The sequence below is a fragment of the Triticum aestivum genome, chromosome 7B (genome assembly GCF_018294505.1).
Source record: "Triticum aestivum cultivar Chinese Spring chromosome 7B, IWGSC CS RefSeq v2.1, whole genome shotgun sequence".
NCBI classification, from domain to species: Eukaryota; Viridiplantae; Streptophyta; class Magnoliopsida; order Poales; family Poaceae; genus Triticum; species Triticum aestivum.
The window spans coordinates 393,294,482-393,305,355 of NC_057813.1; the positions used below are offsets into that span (position 1 = coordinate 393,294,482).

Below are 10,874 nucleotides of genomic sequence, written 5' to 3' on the forward strand. Positions count from 1 at the left end.
TTCAGCCCATGCAGGTAAGAGGGCATGCAGGCAACCAAACAACATGCATATGGTGCATTTGAGGCTGCATTTGCATAGCCAGGTTGGATGGAGAAATTTATGCAATGCGGGTACTGTAGCACACGGCAACCAAACACGCCTTAGGAAGCTCACTCTAATTAGACCAGCTGCAATACGTTGGATGTTAGGATCCTCCTAGCATGTACACGTACAGAGGCTGCCCCTTGGACCAGCCCATGGACTTGGCCCTCGGTGCAGCTACTTAAGCATGGTGTACAGAAGGAGAGGGTATCCAGTGGATCACGAACGAACCGACGACGGCTCTTTCCTCCTACCTTCTTCCCCCTGTTGCAAGCTTCCTCTGTTCTTCTCATCCATTGTGTAATTCCTCTGTAATCACTACTCTATATTGCTACTCGTGAGAGAGATCGATCTATACAAGCTAGCTACCATCACCTCTCTTACATCTGGTATCAGAGACCAGCCACCACTCCTTCCCTATGCGTTTCGCCAAGCTCGTCGGCATCGGGCAGCCATGGATCCATGGATGCAGGCGTATCTCGAGCGGATCGACACCATGCTCGATGCCTACACAGACGCCACCAGGTCCCTCACCGAGAAAGTGGACGCTCTGGTCGTCGTCTGGCGGCCAGACCTGGAGAAGAGGTCCTCCCACACCGCCGTCGTCCACGGTCCACCGGCGCCGACCTCGGCGCTCGAGACCACTACTGAGGCGTCTGAACCCGTCCCTAACATCTACTACTCCACCACCAAGGCCCAGGAGATCCCCACGGTCGCCCATGATGCAACTCCGATATGCATTCCGATGGTGCCTGTCACCTGTTCGACGGATTGCCCGACCCAGATCGACGCCATCGACAGCGCCGACGAAGTCCATGACGCCGCCAGCGTCGCAACAGAGGTTCGCAACACTACAACCGCACTCGGCCCCGAGCTCGCGGTCGACCTCTGCAACACCTGTGGTCACTATGGCAAGTTCGACGGCCTCAACATCCCCGTGAAGGCCAGCATCAGCCCGCCGCCCCACGTCCAGGATGCATTCCCAAATTCCACAATCAGCAATTGTCGTGCCGATGTTGCCGGGACGGACGAGTACGCACTCGTGGAGGCCACTCCAGACGTCGCCATTGAGCTTGCCATCCTCCCAGGCGTCTCCTCCTTCATGAACAAACTATTCTGGAAGCATGACATGGACGTCTCGCCGCCCACAAGGCACAAAGGGCTGCCAATACGGCCGACACCATGGCCGTCATTTTTGGTGCATCATAGTGCAAAGGGGAACGAGATTCGACCCACTCCGTGGCTATCGTTTTCTTGCTCTCATGAAGGTATGACTCTGAATCATGAAACTCTGCTGCCTCATGTTACATGTGTGATGAAGAAATTACTTGCTAGAGGATGCACTGATTTCACACTCGGAAAGACTGGTTTACCCAGATTTCACGTTGATAATTCCGCGTATAGTTCTAAGCAAGTTGGTGATCTTTTGGTGCACCGACCGCTTGTGATACTGAAGCATAGGGGCTGCCTAAAACCTTTGAGCAGCAAGACTGAAGTACCTTGTTGGTGTGATCACTTCATCAGCAGAAGTCCACAAATATCCCAGGCAATGCATTGCCAACTAGTAAATGAGCTGAAACCTTCTTGGCTGCTGAATTATTTATCTGTTGTCCTGAATTCTTTCTCAACATTCTCAAGATATTTGCCAAGGGTAGAGCAGGTGCCCAGTATTTTTCTGAAGGTTGTTTCCAGGATCCGTATGGTGCCAATAGATATTCTTATTCTGAGCAATCGGTTAATCCTATTACCTCTCTCATGGTTGTCCACTGTTGTGGCCTGATTCCCGTGGAGGAGCACTTCAATTGTGTGCAAAATACCGAGTTGCAGTTTTCCTATTTACTAGCTGGAAGAACATATACTGATAAATGGTTAAGTCAAAAAGGTTCCGAGGGAATTGAGTGCTTGGATATCTTGTTGATCAGTCTACAGTGTATTGACGACCGCCTAGCAGAAATTATGTTCGATGAGATTGCGCTGCAGCTTGCTACACATTGCAAGGAATTTGGCATTGCAGGAGAGGTGTTGAACAGCTATGTTTCTCCTGTTGCTTCAGTGGAGCACCCACCCTGTACTTTTGGGCAGCTTATCCTATTTGTGTCAATGCACTGGAACAATTCATGTCGGAAGGGATTCAAAAGAAGTGGTCATACTGCAATCAGCTTACACGTACAAGAGTAATTCACTAGTGTGTGAAACTGCTAGTTCAGTTAAAGGGTTGACTGGATTGAAATCTGAGGATGTCGGGTCTAACTCAATAACATTCTCAAGGAGGGAGGGGTGTCATCGCTGTCGCAGCCCGCTTCGCGCAAAGCTCCATCGACCACAAGTACTACATTGACTTTAACAATGACTACTTCCTCGACAGTTCCTTCGGTGGGATCGCAATCGTCCATAACTACTACTCCCATGTTGTTAAAGCCATCTCTGCCTTTAGCTGCCGCTACGACTTTGAGCCAGTCAAGGACCATCGAGTGCAATGGGACCCGGGCGATTTTCGGTGGCACCGGCTTGGGGTCAAGCCGGATTTCAAGGAGGGAGGGATGTTAGGAGCCTCCTAGCCTGTACACGTACAAGGGCTGCCCCTTGGACCAGCCCATGGACTTGGCCCTCGGTGCAGCTACTTAAGCGTGGTGTACAGAAGGAGAGGGTATCCAGTGGATCACGAACGAACCGACGACGGCTCTTTCCTCCTACCTTCTTCCCCCTGTTGCAAGCTTCCTCTGTTCTTCTCCTCCATTGTGTAATTCCTCTGTAATCACTACTCTATATTGCTACTCGTGAGAGAGATCGATCTATACAAGCTAGCTACCATCACCTCTCTTACATCTGGTATCAGAGACCAGCCACCACTCCTTCCCTATGCGTTTCGCCAAGCTCGTCGGCATCGGGCAGCCATGGATCCATGGATGCAGGCGTATCTCGAGCGGATCGACACCATGCTCGACGCCTACATCGACGCCACCAGGTCCCTCACCGAGAAAGTGGATGCCCTGGTCGTCGCCTGGCGGCCAGACCTGGAGAAGAGGTCCTCCCACACCACCGTCGTCCACGGTCCACCAGCGCCGACCTCGGCGCTCGAGACCACTACTGAGGCATCCGAACCCGTCCCTAACATCTACTACTCTACCACCAAGGCGCAGGAGAACCCCACGGTCGCCCATGATGCAACTCCGATATGCATTCCGATGGTGCCTGTCACCTGTTCGACGGATTGCTCGACCCAGGTCGACGCCATCGAGAGCGCCGACGAAGTCCATGACGCCACCACCGTCGCAATGGAGCTTCACAACACTACAACTGCACTCGGCCCCGAGCTTGCGGTCGACCTCTGCAACACCATGGCGACCACCAAGGTAGCCACCTGTGGTCACTACGGCAAGTTCGACGGCCTCAACATCCCCGTGAAGGCCAGCATCAGCCCGCCGCCCCACGTCCAGGATGCATTTCCAAATTATTCCACAATCAGCAACTCCCGCGCCGATGTTGCCGGGACGGATGAGTACGCACTCGTGGAGGCCACTGCAGACGTCACCATTGAGCTTGCCATCCTCCCAGGCGTCTCCTCCTTCATGAACAAGCTATTCCGGAAGCATGACATGGACGTCTCGCCGCCCGCAAGGCACAAAGGGCTGCCAATACGGCCGACACCATGGCCGTCATTTCTGGTGCATCATACTGCAAAGGGGAATGAGATTCGACCCACTCCGTGGCCATCGTTTTCTTGCTCTCATGAAGGTATGACTCTGAATCATGAAACTCTGCTGCCTCATGTTACATGTGTGATGAAGAAATTACTTGCTAGAGGATGTAGTGATTTCACACTCGGAAAGACTGGTTTACCCAGATTTCACGTTGATAATTCCGCGTATAGTTCTAAGCAAGTTGGTGATCTTTTGGTGCGCCGACCGCTTGTGAGACTTAAGCATAGGGGCTGCCTAAAACCTTTGAGCAGCAACACTGAAGTACCTTGTTGGTTTGATTACTTCATCAGCAGAAGTCCACAATACCCCAGGCAATGTATTGCCAACTAGAAAAGGAGCTGAAACCTTCTTGGCTGCTGAATTATTTATCTGTTGTCCTGAATTCTTTCTCAACATTCTCAGGATATTTGCCAAGGGTAGAGCAGGTGCCCAATATTTTTCTGAAGGTTGTTTGCAGGATCCGTATGGTGCCAATAGATATTCTTATTCTGAGCCAACCGGTTAACCCTATTACCTCTCTCATGGTTGTCCACTGATGTGACCTGATTCCCGTGGAGGAGCACTTCAATTGTGTGCAAAATACCGAGTTGCAGTTTTGCTATTCACTGGCTGGAAGAACATATACTGATAAACGGTTAAGTCAAAATGGTTCCGAGGGAATTGAGTGCTTGGATATCTTGTTGATCAGTCTACAATGTATTGACGACCGCCTAGCAGAAATTATGTTCGATGAGATTGCGCTGCAGGTTGCTATACATTGCAAGGAATTTGGCATTGCGGGAGAGGTGTTGGGCAGCTATGTTTTTCCTATTGCTTCAGTGGAGCACCCACCCTGTACTTTTGGGCAGCTTATCCTATTTGTGTCAATGCACTGGAACAATTCATGTCGGAAGGGATTCAAAAGAAGTGGTCATACTGCAATCAGCTTACTCATTGGCAATGCATGGCGACGGTGTTCCAATCTCCTTGAAAATTGCATAATGATCCTCCGAGGTCTATTATGGTGCTTGTGGTTTGTGAGAGAGTACAATGAAGATTGTTGTTTCACTAAGCAGCCATTACATGATGGTAAACAGGCTTTCGACACTATGTGCATGTTCTATTAGTACGGCTCTTGTACTACACCTATCTTGCGACAATGGATGCACATCTATTTCAGAGCATGCAGAGAATGGGTTCCCTGAGCACAGAAAGTTCGAGCATTATTTTTCTTCAGTCAATGCAACTTCAGCCATATGTGCTAGTCTGCTGCGTTATCTTCTCAGTGCAGTCCTCTTATGAATTATATGAGCATTGTGTACTGGAGCGTGCTGTCATATTTCTGGGTGTGACAAAATGCAGGGGGCAAATCAGATTATGAGCATGTTAGTGGTATGGATTTTCTGAGTGAAGATGAATTTAAGGGGAATGGTCGTGTGGAGATGCTCAGATTCAGGAGTAATTCACTAGTGTGTGAAACTGCTAGTTCAGTTAAAGAGTTGACTGGATTGAAATCTGAGGATGTCGGGTCTAACTCAAGAACATTCTCAAGGAGGGAGGGGTGTCATCGCTGTCGCAGCCCGCTTCGCGCAAAGCTCCATCGACCACAAGTACTACATTGACTTCAACAATGACTACTTCCTCGACAGTTCCTTCGGTGGGATCGCAATCGTCCATGACTACTACTCCCATGTTGTTAAAGCCATCTCTGCCTTCAGCTGCCGCTACGACTTTGAGCCAGTCAAGGACCATCGAGTGCAATGGGACCCGGGCGATTTTCGGTGGCACCGGCTTGGGGTCAAGCCGGATTTCAAGGAGGGAGGGATGTTAGGAGCCTCCTAGCCTGTACACGTACAGGGGTTGCCCCTTGGACCAGCCCATGGACTTGGCCCTCGGTGCAGCTACTTAAGCGTGGTGTACAGAAGGAGAGGGTATCCAGTGGATCACGGACGAACCGACGACGACTCTTTCCTCCTACCTTCTTTCCCCTGTTGCAAGCTTCCTTTGTTCTTCTCCTCCATTGTGTAATTCCTCTGTAATCACTACTCTGTATTGCTACTTGTGAGAGAGATCGATCTATACAAGCTAGCTACCATCACCTCTCTTACATCTGGTATCAGAGACCAGCCACCACTCCTTCCCTACGCGTTTCGCCAAGCTCGTCGGCATCGGGTAGCCATGGATCCATGGATGCAGGCGTATCTCGAGCGGATCGACACCATGCTCGACGCCTACACCGACGCCACCAGGTCCCTCATCGAGAAAGTGGACGCACTGGTCGTCACCTGGCGGCCAGACCTGGAGAAGAGGTCCTCCCACACCGCCGTCGTCCACGGTCCACCAGCGCCGACCTCGGCGCTCGAGACCACTACTGAGGCGTCCGAACCTGTCTCTGGCATCTACTACTCCACCACCAAGGCCCAGGAGATCCCCACGGTCGCCCATGATGCAACTCCGATATGCATTCCGATGGTGCCTGTCACCTGTTCGACGGATTGCTCGACCCAGGTCGACGCCATCGACAACGCCGACGAAGTCCATGACGCCGCCACCGTCGCAACGGAGGTACGCAACACTACAACAGCACTCGGCCCCGAGCTCGCGGTCGACCTCTGCAAGACCATGGCGACCACCAAGGTAGCCACCTGTGGTCACTACGGCAAGCTCGACGGCCTCAACATCCCCGTGAAGGCCAGCATCAGCCCGCCGCACCACGTCCAGGATGCATTCCCAAATTATTCCACAATCAGCAACTGTCGCGCCGATGTTGCCGGGACGGATGAGTACGAACTCGTGGAGGCCACTCCAGGCGTCGCCATTGAGCTTGCCATCCTCCCAGGCGTCTCCTCCTTCATGAACAAGCTATTCCGGAAGCATGACATGGACGTCTCGCCGCCCACAAGGCACAAAGGGCAGCCAATACGGCCGACACCATGGCCGTCATTTCTGGTGCATCATAGTGCAAAGGGGAATGAGATTCGACCCACTCCGTGGCCATCGTTTTCTTGCTCTCATGAAGGTATGACTCTGAATCATGAAACTCTGCTGCCTCATGTTACATGTGAGATGAAGATTACTTGCTAGAGGATGCAGTGATTTCACACTCGGAAAGACTGGTTTACCCAGATTTCACGTTGATAATTCCGCGTATAGTTCTAAGCAAGTTGGTGATCTTTTGGTGCGCCGACCGCTTGTGATACTGAAGCATAGGGGCTGCCTAAAACCTTTGAGCAGCAACACTGAAGTACCTTGTTGGTTTGATTACTTCATCAGCAGAAGTCCACAAATACCCCAAGCAATGTGTTGCCAACTAGAAAAGGAGCTGAAACCTTCTTGGCTGCTGAATTATTTATCTGTTGTCCTGAATTCTTTCTCAACATTCTCAGGATATTTGCCAAGGGTAGAGCAGGTGCCCAGTATTTTTCTGAATGTTGTTTGCAGGATCCGTATGGTGCCAATAGATATTCTTATTCCGAGCCAATCGGTTAATCCTATTACCTCTCTCATGGTTGTCCACTGTTGTGACCTGATTCCCGTGGAGGAGCACTTCAATTATGTGCAAAATACCGAGTTGCAGTTTTGCTACCCACCCTGTACTTTTGGGCAACCTATCCTATTTGTGTCAATGCACTGGAACAATTCATGTCGGAAGGGATTCAAAAGAAGTGGTCATACTGCAATCAGCTTACACATTGGCAATGCATGGCGACGGTGTTCCAATCTCCTTGAAAATTGCATAAGGATCCTCCGAGGTCAATTATGGTGCTTGTGGTCTGTGAGACAGTGCAATGAAGATTGTTGTTTCACTAAGCAGCCATTACATGAAAGTAAACAGGCTTTCGACACTATGTGCATGTTCTATTAGTACGGCTCTTGTACTACAGTATTCCTATCTTGCAACAATGGATGCACATCTATTTCAGAGCATGCAGAGAATGGGTTCCCTGAGCACAGAAAGTTCGAGCATTATTTTTCTTCAGTCAATGCAACTTCAGCCATATGCGCTAGTCTGCTGCGTTATCTTCTCAGTGCAGTCCTTTTATGAATTACTAGTAATTTGCCCGTGTGTTGCTATGGAATAAAATAGATGTATATGAATATATTACAAAAAAATCATTGCATTTTGTGGAATCCCTACCACATACTCGTTGGGTTCTGTTTCTCTTAATTTGTTTATCTCCTCTTCCATTCCCTCACATTTGTTCTCTCCGGTCACCAACTCTTCCTCTAGCCCCTCCATCACTTCCTCCAACTTTGATGAATCTCATCCATGGATGTTTAGAGCTGAAGAATGGTGACACATTAAGTGACAACGTGGGTTTCACTTTTTAGATGCCACTTTCTTTGAACCCCTAAACACAAACACATATTATTTCTAGCCTCGGTTTCTTTTCCTCCCTAGCATTTTCCACCTTAGCCTTTTAGACACCTAATTTGTTTTGTCCCCCTTTACCACGGTGACAATTTGAATTCATATGGTTAAAAACATAAAAATCACATATGCTCTTAAATGCAATGGCAAAAAGTAATCTGGTGAGCTCTCTCTAAATCAAAATGTCCAAGACAAAACTGGACACCGTGTACATGTACTGTAGATCAGTAGTGTAGTTACTTAGAACTTGGACAATATTCTTGATAATTTTTGCAACAAGAAGTTGAGGGCCACTATGGACTAATTCTGTATAGTATATAATGTTACAGATATGACTGTGATGTTGTGAAAATAAAGTGAATAGTTTCAATAGTCAACATGCTGTAAAGTATCCTCTTAAGTTGAGGCCCTACCGCTGCTATGAGGCAAATTAGTAAATTTACACGCTTGATTGCAAATGGAACAACGGCACATACTTTGTGGTGCTTAAATAAGCTAGGGTGATGTAGTGTCAATTAAAGAGTGGAAGGTGATTATTTTCTAACAATATAGGATGAAAGCACAAGACATTTTGAGATCCTTGGATTCACACGGAACATAACAAAAGTAACACACAGATCAATCAAATACTATATCTTTAAACAAAACAAAACCAGTAATTAGTTTTCGACCATACATTGTACATTACAGCGACAAACATTAGTTCCAAAATGACACCCAATTCAACAGATATGTAGCAGCTTAATGAGCCATGTTACAATAATCAAGAACCAAAATAGACACTTCTTTCCATCTATGCATTCTTGCTGGCAAGAGTCACAGCTCAAGTCTTCTTTCTCCTAAGTGCATTTCTTGCTTCTTTGTCTTAGATTGGATCTTTCAGTACTACAGAGGAACAATGCAAGCACAAAACATTCGAGCAAGAATATCTGAAAGTGCGTCATCTACCGTCCTTGGTTCAAAAGGTCTAGACAAAAGGCTCCAACATCATGCCATACTACTAAAGCTTGCTCCTGATCCATGAGTGTTTTACTAAGATCGTTGTCGATCCTGCAAAAGTATTTATACTTAAATTTGGCATAAATGTGTTCCTTGCATTACCTCTGATCCATCTGACGCCAGCTGCAATAGAGCAGTGCTATCCAGACGACATTATTTGGACGATTTGCAGCCGACGATTGAATCCAGCCGTGCAATCTTGTTCACGGCAGAGCAACGGCCGGTGGATTCTTTAATCGTGCACAGATCGTCCAAAAGTTTATCGTGTGTGAAGCAGTTTCGGCTGCAATATTTGGACCAAAGTACCCCTTGCTAAAAACAGTAGTATGCAGATCGTGCTCTACTTGAAGACAAAACGATGATTAATATATATAAATGATGCTATGGATACATGATACAATTAGATTATCTATAACGAATAAACCAGCACCATCCTTACCAACTTCATGCTTTACTCTCAGCATGGTAACTACAACGATGGTACACGCCTCAACACTTATCGGCCAAGTGGTTTGATTATTGTCACTAACTAATTTCTGAACTTATCTGTATACTAACTGTTTGAAGTAAGCACTAAAAAGTACATGCTGCTCATGTTCAGGGAGATGACGTACTTTAGAGAACCCATACATAACAGACAAAGTTTCAAAACGTACAAGAAGTCCAAACATCATGGATAAAATTAGAATCCAAGATTCTTGTCTCGTGCACACATTCATCTACAACCACGAGCTGCAGTTCACTTAATTATGAAGTATGAACTAACTCATCAAGGACTCAGTTAAGCATCAGCAGGAGTAAGACAGAGGAGGTGGAAATGCGCTCGGATGGAAGCAAATCAGAGCAGAGCACGACGTACTGTCCACATGTTTGTCGACATGGTGGCATTGCGCTCCTGAGGATCCGGTGCAGCTCTGGAGCGAGAGCGCCGACATGGGGTGTGACCTCCATGCGGTCTGGTGATGGCAGGTGGGCAGTGGGCATGCCCGCAGGGTGTGCGGCCTCCAGACAGTCGCAAGTACGGCGAACGAGCACGCTTGAAGAGGTTGCGGCTTCCGCGATTCATTGACGGTGAGCTAGTAGTACTGGCAGCGGTAGTGGCCACCACGCGGCACGGGTGACAGCGAGCGAGCAGGGCATCAGACACAGAGCGTGATGGACAGAAAGAAAGACACAGGAAGGGAGAGGGATGAAGAAGCTGGGAGAATTGGGGCGGTGTACATGACGATCTGAATTTTGAACTAAGATTGGGAACACCCATGTCAGGGGAAGGGGTATTGGGGGAGGTTGGCGGCATGGGGGAAGCTGGCGGCAGCAAGACACATTAGAGGGAGGCCGTGAGCAGGGGAGGTAAGAAGGCTTGGTTGCCTGGCTGCCGGTACGTGGAGCTCGGCGAGGAGGAAGGAGAGGTCGTGTGCGGCGGGGCTCCTACATCAGAGTCTCGTGTGAGGAAGCAGGAGAGTCCTCGCGGGACTCAAGGGGCGGATGGCGCCGGCGGCGTAGTTGCCGATCGTCGGAGGAGAAGGGGTAGGGTTGGAGGAGAAGGTGGTGGGCGGCGGGTCTGCTGCATCGGAGGAGAAGGCATGAGAGGAGTCGCAGACTCGGCGGAAGGACGGCACCAGCGGCGTACTTGCCGATGTCGGCGTCGTAGGAGACGAGGTAGGGGGAGGAGGAGACGACGGGGAGGTGCGTGTGGCGGTGGCCGGTGAGGTTCCTATGGCAAAGAGGAGGGACGGAGCGCC

At 49.1% G+C, this 10,874-nt stretch overlaps 1 protein-coding gene across 2 annotated transcripts; it reads left to right on the forward strand.

Moving 5' to 3' along the window:
* The first annotated feature begins 301 nt into the window (after nt 1–301).
* LOC123163162 (uncharacterized) lies at nt 302–10,328 on the forward strand. 2 transcript variants are annotated; one of them, XM_044580919.1, is made up of 2 exons: nt 302–1,349; nt 9,003–10,323. In XM_044580919.1, the coding sequence occupies exons 1-2, from the start codon at nt 536–538 to the stop codon at nt 9,155–9,157; spliced, it is 969 nt and encodes a 322-aa protein (XP_044436854.1). In that variant the 5' UTR covers nt 302–535; the 3' UTR covers nt 9,158–10,323. The 2 variants fall into 2 exon arrangements, with proteins under 2 accessions (XP_044436854.1, XP_044436852.1); XM_044580917.1 differs by lacking the exon at nt 302–1,349 and adding an exon at nt 5,940–6,780 and having other exon boundaries at nt 9,003–10,328.
* The last annotated feature ends 546 nt before the right edge of the window (nt 10,329–10,874 follow it).